The sequence below is a fragment of the Mastigoproctus giganteus genome, chromosome 7, assembly GCF_048544385.1.
Source record: "Mastigoproctus giganteus isolate SK-2022 chromosome 7, ASM4854438v1, whole genome shotgun sequence".
Lineage (NCBI taxonomy): Eukaryota > Metazoa > Arthropoda > Arachnida > Uropygi > Thelyphonidae > Mastigoproctus > Mastigoproctus giganteus.
In genome coordinates this window covers 78,443,096-78,462,616 of record NC_143581.1, presented here as the reverse complement: position 1 = coordinate 78,462,616, position 19,521 = coordinate 78,443,096, and the positions used below count along the sequence as shown (strand labels likewise).

General features: G+C 36.4%; 1 protein-coding gene across 1 annotated transcript in view; it reads right to left on the bottom strand.

Annotated features, from left to right (window-relative positions):
* Positions 1-3,738: 3,738 nt before the first annotated feature.
* LOC150083013 (arf-GAP with dual PH domain-containing protein 1-like) overlaps positions 3,739-19,521 on the bottom strand; it is a 107,631-nt gene continuing 91,848 nt past the window's right edge. The window contains exons 6-7 of the mRNA XM_090378354.1: positions 14,497-14,719; positions 3,739-3,981 (exon numbers count right to left, since the gene is read on the bottom strand). Coding sequence (XP_090234480.1) covers positions 3,914-3,981; positions 14,497-14,719 — 291 coding nt within the window. The 3' untranslated portion in view covers positions 3,739-3,913. The remainder of the gene's footprint in view (positions 3,982-14,496; positions 14,720-19,521) is intronic.

The window sequence follows — 19,521 nt, the reverse complement described above, 5'->3', positions numbered from 1 at the left end:
CGCATAGGAACCTATAACCGGAAATGTCACCGTAAATTGCTACACAGTGCTGTTCATCAGTTCACGAGAGGGAAAATTTCTGGTTTACTCATTTAAGCAGTAGTCACCGCACGAAGAGCATGCATTGATATACGAACTGTGAGCTGGCAGACATGCACCTAGTGTATGGATTAGCAGAGGGCCCTTGCGGCACAACATCGCCTCGCAATAAATGTTTGGGCAGGTATGGTTGGTGACTGCTTAGTCGGCCCATACCTGTTACCATCCCACATGAACTCTGCTAAATATCGGATTCTTATTGACCAAGTACTACCAGGGCTACTTTTCTTTCTCTCTCTCAGGGTAATAGGGAATTTTTTTTTTTTTTTTGGCTGGTGCAGCATAAGCCTCAGACTTCCTTGCACCATATCGCTATTAATAATAATAAATGTGAGACATAACTGGACAGGCATTTGGAGGGAATGGTGTGTTTTTTTTTTTTTTTTTTGGCTGATTGCTGCATACGCTCATACACTTGCTTTCTTGCATCACATGCCACTACTACTATTACATCATGAAATACATCCATCTCATACTCCATTGTTAATATTATGTCAAATAAATGTTTGCCACTAATTAGATGTTACCTACCTCCCCTAAACATTTGTATCAATATTTTTGAGACACCCTGTATAAGAGGAAAAGAGTTGGAGAATATTTCCTCTTGTGTATCCTGTCCATAGTTTTGTGATGATAGCACGTTGCATTCTAGTTTGAGAAACTTTGCCCCTGCCCTGCACAAACAGGTGCAATTTCTTGAATGTCCACCACCATCTGTTAAATGCTTATCTCGAATGGGGGAAAGTTAACTTAGTTAATTCCAGTCCTGTCTTATATCTTGCAAAAATAATTCTTCTGCTCCTATGTTTATGACACTCAAATTTTTAGACATGTCACACAGCATGTATACATCCTGTGGCAAAAAAGTGCTAGTGTTCACCAAGCTTTCTTCTGAATTGACTCTATTAGGGATTAGCCCTGACTTATAATCTCAAAAGCACCTCACAAATACTGCTTATTTTACTCTTTGTATTAATTTTCATCTTAATAGCTACTGTACAAATCTCAAATATGCCCTACTGTGGAATATTGTTCCTACATCTGGGGGTGGTGGTGCCTGAAAACCTCTCTCAGCCTTCTAGACTCCATTCAAAAAGGGGCAATCAGGTTAATTAATACAAGTCGACTATCGCTAATTTGGACATAATTTACATGTGGGAACATTCTTGTGAATGTCATAATTTCCATTATGTTTGGTTTACTCATTTAAGGTTAAATGAGTAAACCAAACATATTGATAGGTTAAATAAATTTAAGGAGGAACTGGACAGGCATTTGGAGGGAATGGTGTGATTTTTTTTTTTTTTTTGGCTGATGCTGCATAAGCTCATAACTTGCTTTCTTGCATCACATGCCACTACTACTACTATATACACAGTAAATTCCTGTTGTTTCAAAGGGACAAGACTCCAAAAAGCATTAAACGGTCCTCTTGTGAATGTCATAATTTCCATTATGACATTCACAAGAATGTGACAGCAGGTGAATTTTCCAAAGCCTTTGTATAAATGTGAGTATATTTGGTTCTTTGGGGACCATTTGGGAGACAAGTAAGAAAATATTTTGTCTTATTTAAATTGTCTCTCTTTTTTTTTTTTTTTTCTTTCTGCACCACATATAAGCTGTTCATCACAAGCTCTCAGATTTATTGCATATTGCAAATTTTATAGATTTGAAGCCAATATAATTCCTTACTTACCTATACTGTACAGACTGATGAATTGTAAAAGGAAATACTATTATGCCGCAATGAAACTAAATTGTTGTACTGTATTTTTTACATTTATTCAAAGATGACAGTAAGACTTATCTGAAAAGCATTATGTAGATGTCTTTGGCATAATCTTTGCACATAATGAAAATGGTAAATTTTCACAAGATGAAATTTACTCCAATGCAAATAAACATAACAGCATTCAAGAATTACAATTACAAATTTACATGTGTATCCAGTACATCACTTAATTACACATACAATATACATTACATATTATCTGTCCATAAAAAAATTTGAGGGAAAAATTGTGGGAAATAATTTCTTCTATTACTAATAACAGTATACTCAAAATAATTCCATGGTATATATAAATAAAAAAACAAAAACACTATGTCAATCAAGAATTATATACAATGGCAAATTCAATACATCACATATTTACAAGTATAAAATTACAAATGAGAAGTTTAATGTACATCTCTGCTTATATGTATATATACACTATTTTGTCAAAATTAACTGGATACTACATTTCAAATAATGTTTTATTGATTCAATATTTAATAAGTATCAATTCTTGAAGCATAAACTCCTGGTTAAAATTTTGTATTTGATTAGGTCTGATGAATCTATGTACCTCTCTCATTAGCACCACATCCAGAAACTGGTTTGTAAACCAACTGAGGAATACCTTAGCTACTTTAACACACACACTCTTATCACAATGGAGATACTTTTGGCAATATACTGTGTAAGGTATAGATCCATAGTTACAAGCTTTTTATTTTCAAAAAGCTGTAAATTGGAAGTGTAAGCAGGAGGAAAATGGTTTTGAAAAAGCAGGAGTTTTTTAAAAGTCCACACTAGAAATTAAACTTCACTGACAAATTTTATATTAAAATATAACCATACTGATTCTTTATCAGTACATAATAGTTTCAGACATTAATTTACCTACGATTTTTTTATATGGGTTGTCTGTTAGACATCAACTAATTATGATTGCTTCAAGACACTTACATTCCTCATCAGAAATTGAATCAAAGTTTTCTTTATAACAAGTGGTACTTCTGTTTAGACTTGGCTGTCAAGAGAATTCCAAAGCTTTACCAAGAAGAGTTCTGAACTCACCCCTTCCTCTCCCCGCTGAATGTTCTCTTGCACTTTGCATTGCTATGAGGAATTGTTAAAATGCCAAGCATAACTTGGGATAATTTGTAATATTTCAATCTTTCTTTTCTTGTGCAGTTCTCCAACAAGGACTACTGTACATCAATTCTTTCTTCTTTCATAATATTGTCTGCCAAGTTTAGGTTCTCACACTGAAAATGATATTGCAAATTATCTATTTCATTATCTTCAATGATACCAAGTACTGGAAACTTCATCTTTTGACAAAATCAATTCATTTCAGTTTGATTCTGAAAAACATGTTCTCCAAACAGCACTACTGGATTATATTTAACTTAGTGCTTCCAAAAACTCAGTTGGCAAATCTATGAATTCTGTTTGGAACCATGCTGTGATCATAGGAAAAGACCAAACTAAGTCCTATAGCTTCCTCTAGTTGGGCCAAAGAAGGCCATAACTATAGGAAGGTTGTGGAGCATTGGCAACATAAATTAGAGGCAAATAAAATTTTCAGAAAACTTAAGTTCTTTCATTAATCTTTATTCTGAAAGAGGACAATATCATCCCTGGGCTGTATACATAGTAATGGAAAACCCACAGGATTAAAATAGTCTACTGCTTTTTTTTTTTTTTTTTTCCCATATATAACTGAACAATTAGAGAAACTGTTTATTACAAGATATATTTAAAAATATATCTTGTAATAGATTCATTTAAAAAAGAAATTTACATTATTTTAATATAGTTTTACTGTTTTTTTTTTTTTTTTTCCCCACAAAGAAAAAGGCAGATGAAAAACCATGTTACAACAGAGAGATGGAGAGTTGGCAGTTCTGTATACATTCAAATTTATGAATAAATAAGTTTTAAATGGCAGCATAAGTAGCCTGCAGAAAAACTGAATTATATCTTTGCACAAAATGGAAATTTTTCTCACTGTGTGACTTGACCATCTTCCATTTTCACTTACATGACTTTAAGAATATGCAAAGGTGGACGTAATGTGTTCCGCTTCTTTACTAGGTTGACTGCCACTGTTTAAAAATTAATAAATAAATTAAAACAACTAAGTTTTTAACCCAATAAACAATAAATCAATGCAAATGTAATTCAAGAAAATTCAAGAATGTTTCAATGAAATTTTTATACCAATTAAAATGACTGGTAAAAGGAACAAGAAAGGGTGGAGCCTACTGAAACTTGGAAAAAACAACAGGATAAAAGGAGGTGACGTCTTATAGAGATCTTTTAAAATACCAAATCCCCAAGTTAAACACCAGGTGCTCTCTTTTTAGGGAAGCATCTCAAATAGATGTTTCACTTCTAATTAAGTGATCCAAAGTGAACCTGTTCCTTCCCACCTCCCCACCATGCTCCATTCAATGCCTACTGTGGTCTTCCGTCAAAAGGATGTCAGAAGGATTTTGACAAAGCTTGATGCTAAGAAAGCTCCAGGTCCAAATGGTATTTCTCCACTTGTTCTCAAAACCTGTTCTCCTGAACTTACTCCTGTTCTTTGCCACCTTTTTTCACTTTCTTATTCCAAAGGTATTTTTCCTTCTGCTTAAAAATTTGCTCATATCCAGCCAGTTCCTATAAAGGGTGACAAATCCCACCCACCCAATTATCGTCCCATTGCAATTACTTCTACTCTTTCTAAAGTCATGAGAAATCAATTAACTGCCAACTCTTAAACTACCTAGAAACCTTCCATCTGATCAACGATCGTATGGATTCCGTCAGTGTCGATCCACTGGTGATATTCCGGCTTACGTTACCCATGTATAGATTAATTCAATGGAAAAGTTCAGTGAAACACAAGCAGTTGCTCTTGACATCTCAAAGGCTTTCGATCATGTTTGGCATAAAGGTCTTCTAAACAAGCTTCCATCTTATGGTTTGCCAACTGTTTTTTGTAATTGGTTATCCAGTTTTCTCTCTGACTGCTCACTGATGATAGATGGCTTTCTGTCTTCTAACTTCTCCACTAATGCTGGTGTCCCCTAAGGTTCAGTTCTTTCCCCCACTCTTTTCATCTTGTATATTAATGACCTTCCATTGACTAAATCCTATCCATAGTTTTGCCGATGATAGAACATTGCATTCCACTTTTCATTTTGAGAAACCTTTCCCAGCTCAAACAGCTTCAACTTCTCGAAAATCTGCTACCAATTCCTTAAAACCCGATCTCCAGGTAATTCTCCAGTGGGGGAAAAACAACTTAGTTGATTTCAATCCTTCTAAAATTCAGTCTTGTCTTATATCTCACAATAAGGATTCTTCTGCTCCTATGCTTATCTTTGATGACATTACAATTTCTAGGCAAAATGATATATCTCTTTTGGGGATTACCCTGACTTCTAATCTCTCTTGGCACAAGCACATTACAAATATTTCTTCCTCTGCATCTAAAAAACTTGGTTTTCTCTTTTGCTCTTGGCGTTACTTTTCTTCCAAACAGCTGTTTATTCTGTACAAATCGCAACTCCATGCTACCATGGAATATTGTTCCCACATCTGGGGCGGTGCCCCCAAAACCTCAGGCTTCTAGATTCTGTTCAGAAGAGGGCAGTTAGGTTAATTAATGATTCATCTCTAACAGAGTCTCTCCACTCGCTGTTTCATAGATGTACTGTTTCTGCTGCATGCCTCTTCTACAGATATTTCCATGGGCACTGTTCTTTTGAATTGGCTTCTATAATTTCCGCTCTCTCTTTTAAAACAGCCCGAACACGTGCCACCACCAGCCAACATCCATTTACTTCCAACTTCAAATTCAGAGAACCAACTTTTCATCTTCCTCGTTTATTCATTGAACTGCTGTTTTCTGGAACACCATTCCTTTATACGTATTTCCTGAAAATTACAGTCTACAGAAGTTGAAGTCCAATGTCAACAAATATCTTCTTCTCAACCTCCAGCCCATGCATTGTACTAAGTACTATAGGTTCTAATACCTCTTGTGTTTGGGGTTTACATAAAAAAAAAAAAAAAAAAAGAGGAAGGAGGAAAAGTGTAGTTAGATTGTCCTTTCTCATTTTCTTGGTCTGAGAAGTTTCATGAGCCCGTGGGCTCAGGTCTGCAAAAGGAAAAGTGTCAATCTATTGTTGCTCTTTTTAGTTTTGGGCTTTCTTCTCCCTGGTTTTCAGCTCCACACAGGGAGGCTGAAGTTGTATAAAGATAACAACAACAAAGGAGGGGCAAGGTGATTTTCCTTTTCTGAAACTACCATACAGTTCAAAAGGCTAAGTTTACTCTAATTAGAGTGAATAGAATAAAAGCTTTTAAAGCTAAACCAGAAATGGAGCTTTGAGAAAATGCATTTCAAATTATCTAAAGAATCTCTTGCTCACAATAACCCTTGACAATTGAGCCAAGTGATCATGTATACATTTCATTTTGGTAATACTGAAAACTGCTCATATAGTGTCTCACCACTCTTAATCCGTTCTTTAAATAGTTTGTCAGAGGGTGCCATTGTACTACCAGTCTAGTTAAACAATTACCCAAAGACAGTCAATGTGTACACCCACACCTTAGTGACATGCATTAACTGAAACTGTTTACATCTATCTACCTTTCCTTTTAGCACTTCATTCTAGATAGCAAATGTCCTCAAATATTCATCCTATTTCATGTTAAAGCATGCAGCCCATTAGCACCAAGCACTCGACTTTCTCTTTTAATGTCCTTACTATTCCAGTTTTTATGCTTAACAGAAAACCAAACAGATTCATTATTACCATTAAGTGACAGACAATTTTCTAAAGGAATTCCACGTACTTTCAGATTGTTCAGAAGATACCTAGTGGTGTATCCTGTAGAGTCACTTTGCAATGATGGCAGTGATAACAAGCTGCTTTACATTTTTTTTTTATTTTTTATTTTATTTCCCACTGTATCCCATTGTGGAGACTTTCGGAAAAGCCTTAAACACTTTAATGCTTTTGCAGCAATTGAAAATGGCACATTTTTCAGAGCCATCAACTACCTCTTTCCCTATCTGCACAATTTCGCTAACAATGCCTGCTGTCTTCATTTTTCCGCAATTTTTTTTTTTGCTGTTTTGGACAAATTACATTTCTTAACACACCTGCTGTTGTCATAGAACATAACTTCCTCTCAGCTGAGCTGATTAGTGCAACTGAGAGAAACATTATGTTCTGTGATAAATAATGCAAATAAATATTCGGCACATATCTACATCTATTTTTATATTTCTTTCTATGCAGTACATATTGTGATTATGCACATTTCTATGTTAGTTACCTCATCCAGATTTTATAATACATGGAAAATCTGGTTTAGTCCCTGAGGGATCGGTGTTGGTGGCTACTTCTGGCCTACAACACTGATCCCTGAGGAACTACATTTTCTATACTGGTCCACCCTGACTTATTGATGTGTCTTCTGAAATTCTTAGCATTATAATAGCTAAATGGTGCAAAGAAGCAAGCTATTTCTGCATCTGCCAAAAAAAAAAAAAAAAAAAACCATCATTCGTAACTTTCCCATTGCTAAAATGTGCCTGTCCAATTCCACTTTGAAATTTATATCAGACCATCCACCCCAACCACTGTTGCAAGTAATTCATTCCACTGATTAACTATATGCTACCCAAAGTAAACTTCATGAGATCGAGATTTCTGTTACTTTTCAAAATTTTATATTCATGTCACAGTTTGTTTGTTTGTTATTTGGTTTTTAGGAGCATTAGCAACTAAGGCCATATTGCTCCGGGGATATGCGGTGGTCATTCCCTGACCTTTCCGCATCCTCCGTATTTGGTAGTGATGGGCTCGAACCCCGGTCTAATCAAGAAGCGTGTGCTACGCACTACTGCTCCCTCCCACCTGGCTACGGAGGCACCTCATCATCATGTCACAGAGATTTTTCTCTGTTTTGCTAGTGAAAATATACCCCCCCTCATTCATCTTACTGATTACCTTCAGGGGCCTCATACACCTCTATCAGGTTATCCCAAAGATGTCTAGTTGCCAAGCTTCGTAGTTCACACTTTCTAAATCATTTTTCATATGGACATTTATTAGCACCCTTCACCAATCTGTTTTTCTTCAAGTGTGGCTTTCAAGGTTAATGGGAGCATATGCATCAAAATATTTTTGTAGAAAGTTGATTCATATTTGCTAAGAATTTGAAGATATCTTGTATACTCTGTTGCACAGTCTTTTTTAGAAAGGTGAAACCATGTATCACATGGTTTCATGTGTTAAACAAAGATACATTATTTGCTATTTCAGTCTTTTAATGTAATCTGCACTAAGATTTTCACATTCAATAATCAGTTGTTGAAATTCATACTGAGCTGTGAATTTGCACAACCACCTGGAACTTGTTTTAAAAGGGCCTTCTTTGATATTAGTGGCTCTGTTAGAGGCACCTGTTACTCCACTGCAGAAAGAGCCACTGAAAATGTTGAGTTAGCTGTAATTGGCACATTTCAGTCTTTCTTCGAGTTTACAGCTCCATCTCTGAGCTCTATTTTTGCTCACAAATTTAAGAATTTGTGAGTCACCATCCATTTCACATCATTAATGGTGATTCTCACCCATCCTCAATCACTGTATGATTTTGAACTTTTTTACTAAGTCTAATGACATGTTTCCGCTTCTTCATTAGGTATACATAAAGGTACCATGCTATACTATTCACAGAGAGGAGGCTGTGTGTTATTCTAAACATGTGGTAATCACACACACTGTTGTTTTCTTACAGCTACTCCTTTTCCATGAATAGACCATACATAGTTAATATTCCCAAATACAACAGCAGTACAGTAGAGACAACTTTTAAAAGAATGGCATGAATGGATCTTCGTAAAGAAACAGTTCTCGAAATTATTGTTTTCCATTATTGTTTTCTGTATTTATAAATGATATTGATGATGGTATATCAAGCTTAATGTCCAAGTTTGCAGACGATACAAAGGTTGGCAGGGTTGTCAAGGACACTACTGACACTATGCTGCTGCAACAGGATCTGGAAAGGTTGAGCAGATGGGCTGAGAGGTGGCAAATGAAGTTTAACATTGACAAATGTAAAGTACTACACATGGGAAACAGCAACCCCAGAGAAACGTATCAACTCTGTGGTACTACAGTGGTAGAGAATGAAAGGGACTTGGGGGTGGTTGTGCAGGCAGATATGAAGTTCTCTGAGCAGTGCAGACGGGCTGCAAGAGTAGCTCATGGAGTATTGTCAATGATATACAGGAATTTTTCCAGCAGGTATAAGGAGGTGATTATTCCCTTGTATAAGGCAATGGTCAGGCCACACCTAGAGTACTGTATACAGGTCTGGAGGCCTCATTTCAAGAAGGATGTAGAGCTGCTGGAACGAGTACAGAGAAGGGCAACAAGATTAGTGAATGGAACAAAGGGGTGCTCTTACGAAAAAAGGCTTAAGTTTTGCAAATTACAGTGTCTGGAGACCAGGCACCAGCAAGGTGATCTGATAGAGGTGTATAAAGCCTTGAATGGTTTGAGCATGCTCAATGCTGATGGGATTCTTCCTCTAGCTCAGAATAATCACCTGAGAGGGCATAAATTCAAATTGAGGAAAGACAGATGTAGGATATACGTGCGGAAATTTGCCTTTAGCCAGCGGGTGGTTGGTTGGTGGAACAGACTTCCATCCCTTGTAGTGGAGGTTGATAGCCTAAATAAGTTTAAGGCTCAGCTGGACAGGTATTTTGAATGAACAGAGGGGTGAAGTGGATTTTTTTTTTTTTTTTTTTGGCTGATGCTGCATAAGCTTGCTTTCTTGCATCAAATGCCTCTACTGATGCTAATGCTAATTAACTTCCCTGAACTGATGTTAATTTCGAGAATGCTTGTGTGAACTTTGGATGATAATCAATGGCAAGAAATATGTGATTTTTTCTAGGAATGTTTGAAATATACACTAAAACTAATTTACAAGTAAATATAGCAGAAAATTTTAAGTTATAACTCTTGAACAAAACAGATCTGAGGTGATGGTTAACAACAGAGTGAATCAAGGTATATTTTGAATACTGCCAGATATTTTCAATTTGGTAATCAAAAATATTGGTTACTTTTTTTTTTTTTTTTTTTTTGTTAGCGCATCGGCTGCTGTGGCCATATTGCACCTCCCAAGGTTTTTGCATTTTCTACTCTGATCCAAGCCCGAGGCAGGATTCGAACCCGCGACCTTTGGGTTGTCAGGCAGGCATTTTACCCACCCAGCTAGTCTGGTCGGCATAATGGTTACTAAATTGCAGGAGACAAAAACATGTGTATGGAAACTAAACTAGCTTTTCAGTGCATTAATACCCTAGTTTTTGTAGCTACGGTTCACTATATATTAAGAAAACAATAAATACAAATTATCACAAACACACATCAGCAAAACTATCACCGACATATAAAGCAAAGTTATAATTTTTTTAAGTAGTATTATGCAGATCTGGAAAAAAATGCTGAATTATATTAAATTATACATATTATAAACATAGAATGCATAATTGCAACAAGGGCTGGGGGGGGCTGAAAAAAGCTAAGGATTAAAGTTAAATGTTCAGTAAGGGCTCATAAATCTGGCATTTGGAATTGTAGCACTTTTTTGAAATTAAAAAAAATAATAATAAATAATCCAGAAATTACTCAGAAATCCCACATTTCATCAAGTTCTGCTTCACTGATTTGTAAAATTTATATAACCACTGGAGGTTCTGCAATAGCTTGTGAGAAATAGATGACCTGTACATGTGAGTGCCATGATTCTACTCATCGCAGTATGGCACAAGCCTAGACTAAGTTGTGTTTCTCAATATAAATCAAACTTCATGATTTATATCTCTTTCACTTGTTGTTCCTAATAAACTTAAAAACTAAATCTGTTCCTGTAAACACGTTTATTTTTTTTATTTTATCATGAAATAACAAAAATTACTTCATTATGCATTCTTATCAATCAAACATAACAATTCATATCAATTGTTCATCTGCTCAGCAGCAGGTAAGGATTCCCAAGCACGTTATGCCCAAGATGGGGGGGGGACTCACTATGAACATTAGTTGAGGCATATGATGCAAGAAAGCAAGCTTATACAGCATCAGCCAAAAAAAAAAAAAAAAAAAACCTTACCATTTTGTCCATCTGGTCACTCCAAATGTTTGTCTAGTTCAGCCTTAAATTTTGTTTAAGCTATCAACGTCCACAACAACAGATGGAAGTCTGTTCCAGCAATCAACTACCCGCTGGCTGAAGGCAATCTATTCTACAACTGTCTTTCCTCAATTTGAATCTATACCCCCTCAGGTTCTTAGTCTGAGCAAGCAGAAGTATCCTGTCAGCACTGAGCCTGCTCAAACCATTCAAGGCCTTATCACCTCAATCAGATCACCTCGCAGGTGCTTAGTCTCCAGATGCTGCAAGTTGCCTAACTTAAGCCTATCTTTGTAAGGGCACCTCTTTGTTCCTCTCAGCAATCTTGTTGCCCTTCTCTGTACTTGTTCTAGCAACTCTACATCCTTCCTAAAATGAGGCCTCCTGACCATTGCTTTATTCAAATGGATAATCCACCTCCTTGTCTCTGCTAGCAAAATTCCTATATATCATTGACAAAATTCCATGATGCGCCCCGGCAGCCCATCTGCACTGCTCAGAGACCTTCATATCTGACTGCACAATTACCCCCAGGTGTTTTTCATTCTCCACCTCCCCGAGTGTAGTACCCCACAGTTTGTATGTTTCTCTTGGATTACTGCTACCCATATACAGTACTTTGCATTTGTTAATGTTAAACTTCAGTTGCCACTTCTCAGCTCATCTGCCTAACTTTTCTAGATCCTGTTGCAGTAGCATAGTGTTGTTAACAACCCTGCCAACCTTTGTATCATCTGCATACTTGGACATTAAACCTGATATACCTTCATCAATATCATTGATAAATATACACAACAATGGGCCCAACACCGAAACCTGGGGAACTCCACTAATAACATTTGTCCACGAAGAGCAGTGTCCATTGATTACCACTCTCTCTCTCTGTTGTCTCCCACTCAACCATCACTTTATCCATTGCAGCAACTTGCCTTTAATGCCATACCGCTCCAATTTGTATAGTCATCTTCCATGTGCAACAGTATCAAAAGCTTTCCTGAAGTCCAAGTATATGATATCAAAATTATTTTTTGCATCCAGTTCCTTTGTGACCACATCGTAGCATCCAATCAAATTGGTCAGACAAGGCTTTCCCTTAACAAACCCATGCTGTGTCTGAACTATTACTGCAGTCTTGTCTACGTGATCCTGTATCACTTCTTTAACCAGTGACTCCATTATTTAACCTGGAACAGAAGTTAAACTAACAGGTCTATAATTATTTTTGTCCCCCTTTGTGAATTGGGGATACATTTGCACATCTCCAGTCCATGGAGACCTCCCCTGAATCGAAGGATACTCATATAATTATGGCTAGGTGTTTGTTAACTTCCCTCGTTGCCTCCATTAACATAACTGGATAGATTCCATCCACCCCAGGTGCCTTTTTTATGTTTAACTTCAACAATTTCTCCACTTTGCTCACTGTAATTACAAAATCACTTAGCTCCCTGTTAGAATGCCAGAAGTTTGATAAACTTCTGGCATTCCCCTCTTTGAATAACTCCTCATGAGTGAATGTAAATTCAAAATACTTATTCACTTTATCAGCTACTTGAGCAGGACCATCTATGTTAAGTGGACAAATCTGATTCATCCCCTTCCTTCTAAAGTTTACATAAGTAAAGAACTCTTTGCTGTTTTTCTTTGCATCCTTTGAGGAAGATTTCTCTTAATCTGCCTTTGCCTGCCTAACCTCCTTTGTGACTTGATTACAGACTAGCTTATACTGCCATAGACTTCTGTGTCAACTGATAATTTATATGCATCCAATGCATTTTTTTCTCTGCCACGAGCCTCATTAACTCATATGAAATCCATTTAGGCCTGAATGTTGAACAGTGTTTCTTAGTTGGTATGAAAAGCCTAGTAGCCTCCAAGAAGTCCCTGAAGACTTCCCATTTAGAATTCACCACTGGTAACATAATCAGTTGGTCACACCATATAGAATTTTAAAAATCTCTGAGACACCTTTATGAAAGCAAAACCCTCCCCTTTACCCCTGATGGTAGTTACACCTTTAAGCAAATCCCACATCAGTAGACTGTGATCACTGCCACCTAGTGGTTCCTTTATCTGCAAATTCTTAATGCATGAATAATCACTGCTTATGAACAGATCAAGAGCATTACTCCCTCTAGTTGCCTCTCGAACATGCTGCTGCTGTAGAAACAGCAATCATCCAGTAAATCCATAAAAGATTTGCTAGTGGTGAGTGACCAACCCAAAAGTTCCAGTCAATATCTGGGAAGTTAAAAATCCCTATTATAACACATTCTGATTTTTCTGTATAATTGTTCACTGTACTCATCAGTCATTAGGCCTATAACAAATTCCTACCCTCGTTTTTGCTTTCCTAGTCCTTATATCACACCAAACAGACTCAACATTGCACTGTCCACCCATGTCAGCTGCATTTCCTTAGATTTTGTTTCTTAACTAACAGCATAACCCATCCTCCCTTTCTGTACAAATTGTACTCTCAAAATTCCAATTCTGCATTCCTTATATCTGTATGACACCATGTCTCTGATTTCCCAACAATATCCACCTTTGACATCTTGACCAGCACACCAAATTCATCAAATTTATTTACTATACTCCTAGCATCGACTTACATGCAAGTATACAGGTGCCTGTTCTTACTCTTAGTTACTCTAACGTAGCCATGAAACAAGTATTTACTTGTTTCATGACTCCTAGCAGTTCTGAAATCCCCAGCAACTTGCTTTCCAGGCTGTGCTCATTATAATAGAAGCAGTGCAAGAATCACTTCCACCTCTGCTTGTGGCTACTGTTAATCTATTAGTCAGTGAATCCTCCCAAGCTAGCAGTTTTCCAACCCACCTAACATTGCCTCGATAGCATCAGCAAATATTCTTGCACCCTTTCTATTTAAGTGTATCCCACCCCTGAAGTAGCATTTTCCTATCGTGTCTGGGCAGAATTACAGACACTTTCAAATTTAACCGTTATATGATATATATTTTGAATAATGTTAACTGTCATTCATTTATGATTAAGTACAAGCAATGAAGAGACATATGATCAAGAAGCCAGACATAGGAAATTACACCAAATTTTAACATATCTGTATTTACTAATCTTAAATAATTGTATAAAAATAATTTATACAATGATTTTTAATTATTATTAATATTATCCTCTTCCGCTCTCTCTGTTAAGCTTAGAATGTGAAACTAAGGATAGTTCACCAAAGAGAGAGGATTTGTGCTGTAATGGCAAACATTACACCTTTGAAACACTGCATAATTTTTCTATAATATCTATGATCTGTGCAATTTATCATCAGAGCCCTACAGTATTAGGTTAAAAAAAAACAGAATTGTTAATGATGCCAGATTTATGAGGATCAGTAGCTCACTTTACTTCTAACTTACTAATGTTGTCTTGAGGACTTAGCACCCTGTTTGTTATGTGCTGTAATGCTGTCATCCATTGGAAGCGAGTTTCTTCAATGTCTGCACTTAGAACAAATACCCGGTCTGGTGTATACAAACAAAACGAGAAGCCATGCTCTTTAACTCCTTGAGGAACTCCAGTTTTGACTAAATATCCATCTCCACGATATCCCAAAAAAATTTCGCCTTTAGGGTATGCATCCTTTGTGAAAATAAGAGCATTTCATAGAAGAAAAATATTAATACTATTACTGCATCTATTGCAATACCTTATCCCTATTAATGTTCAATAGAAAACTGGTTTAGTACTCTTATCAAATAAGAGTAACAAACCTAAAAATAAAATTTGTAGTGAAATTTATTAATAAAAATGTAATTATATAAAAATTATATGGAATCAAACAAATTGCATAAGAACAAAAAGCTGTCGTTTTGTAAAACTAGAATTTCTTTCGTTCTTTAGCAATATTGCACTTGCATGCAAAAGTATAAATACCTTTATCCCAAAAGTACACAGGACTGATCTTATAAAAAAATGTGGAAGGTATTTTCAAACTAATGACATCAATACAGCTGTATGTTGTTGAATAGAAATGTTGTTGAACAGAAATAGAACGTCTATGAGACAGAGAGTGGAGAGACTCTGTTACAGATGAGACATTAATTAACCTAACTGCCCTCTTCTGAATGGAATCTAGAAGCCTGAGTGCAGATTTGGTGACACCGCCCCAGTTGTGGGAACAATATTCCATGGTAGGGCGGATTTGCGATTTCTACAGAGTAAACAACTGTTTGGAAGGAAAGTAACGCCGAGTGTGAAAAAGAAAACTCAGTTTTTTAGAGGAAGCAATATATGCAATGTGCTTGTGCCGAGAGAGATTAGAAGTCAGGGTAATTGCCCAGAAATCGGAGTGTCACTGAAGATAAGCATAGGAGCAGAAGAATCCTTTTTTGCGATATATAAGACAGGACTGAATTTTAGAAAGATTGAAATTTAGTTTTTGCCTGGACATCAGCATTTAAGGATTTGGCAGTGGATACTCGTGAAGTTGAAGCTGTTTGAGCAGGGCAAGGTTTCTCAAACTGGAAGTTGGAAAGTAATTTGCTATCACCAGCAACTATGGATAGGATTTCCGGTCAATGGATGAAGGTCATTAATATACAAGAGGAAAAGAGTGGGAGAAAGAACTGAACCTTGGGGAACATTAACGTTAGCATTAGTGTAAACGTTAGGACAGAGCCATCTACCATCACCTGCAGGGTGAGTGGTCAGAGATAAAACTGAATACGTTAGAAGACAGAGAGCCGTCTACCATCACCTGCAGTGAGTGGTCAGAGAGAAAACTGGATACCCAATTACAAAGAACAGCTGGCAAACCATAGGATGGAAGCTTGCTTTGAAGACCTTTATGCCACACATGATTAAAAGCCTTTGAAATATCAAAAGCAATGGCTTCAGTTTCATCAAAAACTTTTCCATTGAATTTGTCTGTAGATGTACATAAGCCAGAATATCACCAGTGAAACGACACTGACGGAATCCATACTGGCGATCGTTGACCAAAAGATTTCCAGATAGTTTAATAAGAGCTAGCAGTTAATTGATTTCTCCATTACTTTGGAAAGAGTATAAGTAATCACAATGGGACAATAATTTGATGGAAGGGATTTGTCACTCTTTTAAGGAACTGGCTGGATATGAGCAAATTTCCAAGCAGAAGCAAAAACACCTTTTGCAAAAAGTGAAGCAAGATTACACAACACAGTAGGTTCACGGGCACATGTTTTGAGAACAAGTGGAGAAATATCATCAGAAGCTGGAGCTTTCATAGCATCAGATCCATCAAAATCCTTCTGACATTCTTTTGACGGAAAACCACAGGATTCATTGAATGGAGTGTACTGGGAACGGTTTGAGGTAATTTACCAAAATCATCAATACAAGTTGGAGTAGAAAAATAGGTTGCTAGCAGGTCAGCTTTATCTTTGGCTGATGTGGCAACAGAACCATCTGGTTTTGAGAGAAGTGGGAACAGAGACGGGCAAAAACTGTAGCCAATAGCTTAAGGACCAGAATGCTCGGCTACCATTTGGACAAGAAGCAAGTTTTCTACTCTTAGCCTGTTCGAAATCTAGTTTGGACTAATTAATAACTGCTTTACATAGTATAAATAATACTTAATAATAATTTTTATTATGCAATGGCGCTTATAAGAACATAGTACTGGAAATATTTTATAATAAAAATTCAGTACTGGTATAAGATTTTGGAGAATATAGGCTTAGGGGTTTGAGATAAAAATATTATGTTGAAAGGGGGTTTGCGATAAAAATATTATGATGAAAGGGGTTCGTGAGTCAAAAAAAGTTGGAACCCTCTGGTCTAGATGATCCTGCAGTGCTTCTTTAACCAGTGACTCCATTATTTTCCCTGGAACAGAAGTTAAACTAACAGGTCTGTAATTACTCGTGTCACCCCTTGATCCCCAGTTGTTAATTGGGGATATATTTGCACATCTCTAGTCCGTGGGGACTTCCCGTGAGTCCAATGATGCTCTCATTATTATGGCTGAGTTTTTTCTTACTTCCTTTGCTGCCTCCTTTAACTGGATAGATCCCATCCATTCCAGGTGCGTTATGTTTAACTTCAACAATTTCTCCTCCACTTTGCTCTCAGTTATTACTAAATCATTAAGCACCATGTTACAGTTTGATAAACTTCCAGCGTTTTCCATCCTTAATAACTCCTCATGTGTGAATGTAGACAAAATACTCATTCAGATTATAAGCTATCTGGGCAGGATCATCGATATCAAGTGGACCAATCTGATTCATTCCCTTCCTTCTAGGGTTTATATAAGTAAAGAAGTTCTTGCTGTTTTTCTTAGTATCCTTTGCCAATGATTTCTCATAATCTGCCTTCACTTGCTTAATCTCCTTTGTGACCTGATTACAGACTAGCTTATATCTGCCATGGGTTTCTGTGTCATCTGATAATTTATATGCATCCCATGCATTTTTCTTCTCTGCCATGAGTCTCATTAGTTCATCTGACATCCATTTAGGCCTAAACCAATATTTCTTAATTAGTATGAAAAGCCTAGTAGTTTCGACAATTAGTTCCTTGAATGCTTCCCACTTAGAATTTAAAAACTGTCTGAGACCACTGTAGTCACCTTTACAGAAGCAAAAACCCCATTACCCCGATCAGTACACTGTGATCACTGCCCCCTAGTGGTTCCTTTATCTGCAAATTCTTAATTCACGAATAATCACTGCTGATAACTAGATCAAGAGTTTTACACTCTCTGGTTGCCTCTCGAACATGCTGCTTCAGAAAACAGTCATCTAATAAATCCACAAAAGTCTTTCTACTGTGCGAGTGACCCAGCCACAAGTTCCAGTCAATATCTGGGAAGTTAAAATCCCCCATTATAACACAATCTGATTTACTGGCCCATTCTATTTCTCTGTACAACTGTTCGTTGTACTCATTAGAGTCATTAGGCCTATAACGCACTACTACTCTCATTTTCCCTTTCCCAGTGCTTATAACATCACACCAAACTGACTTTACATGCATGCATCCATCTATTTAAACTGGACGCACTTCCTTAGATTTTATGTTTTTCTTAATCAACAGCATAACCCCTCCCTCCCTTCCTATCCTTTCTGTACAAATTGTACTCCCCAAATTATGCACTGCTTATATCTGTGTGACACCATGTCTCTGATATCCCAATAATATCTGCCTTTGATGTCTTGACCAGCACTTCAAATTCATCAAATTTATTTATTATACTTCTAGCACTGGTGTATATGCAAATACTAATACTAACATTAGGTGGTAGATGATCTCATAAACTGGTGCAATACCGCCACTTTGCTTTTATTGGAGGCTTGAAGTGGTGAAACCCATGTTCAGTCACCAGAGAAAAGTTTCCAACATTCCCTCCATCTCCTTCAATCCATGCACGGTACTAAGTACTATTGGTTTTGATACCTTTCGTGTTTGGGGTTTTCGTAAAAGAAAATAAATAAAAATACAGTCACCTTTTCCTTTACTTTCATTGATATTTCAATAATATCGCAGTTACACAATAAACAGTATGCATTCTCATAACCCAGTGATGCATTCAAATTACAAAAATATAGTAAATTAGACAAAACTAAATAATAGCACTAATTTAATAGGTATTATTTATTTATTATTCAAAATGATTTTATAAGGATTTCCACATTAAATTCAGGTTATCATATTTCTTAGTATGATTTCTTTTTTTTACTGCTTATGCCTATGGTTGCATGAAGGCCCTGAATAAGCCATGGTTTTATTAAGCATTCTAATTATTAATTATGCACTGTAATTGGTAAACGCTTCAATAGATGAGTCACAAAGCTAAGCAGTGCGTTTAGCTTAACTCTTGCTTATGCACAACACACTAACAGCATAATAAATAATTTTAATTTTAAAATAAATATTTTTGTTTTAAATATATAATTTTTTTTTTTTTTTTAAATTTCTTTTTAACTTCTGGAATGCCATTCCTGCAGGAAAAAAGCCCTGAGTACAAGTATCAATAAGGTTACATTCTGAAATCATACAGTTATCTGACCAAGGTTTACTCCATTTAAGTTTCATACCACTAGTGTGTGCATTCCAGGCATGCGACTCACACTGCATAACCAGTAATGCCAAGCCATTGCACTAATTAGATTTCTATTCACGTTTTTAATTGCAAAAATATTTTTCACTTACTATTAAAGCAATAAAACAATATTCAATATTTTAAGACCCTTTTAAAACAATAAAGGTAAGAATTTCTTAGTAAGAAATATACAAAAATTCCCTTTCTGAGGTTTCAGAAAGCTAAAATTTCCCTCTCCAAACTTTTTTTAAAAAACGAGGGAAATTTTAGCTGTTTGACTCACATACATAGAAAAGAAACACAGTCAACTGCATGATGACATCACATATACTCAGCAAAATACTGCATATGCCAT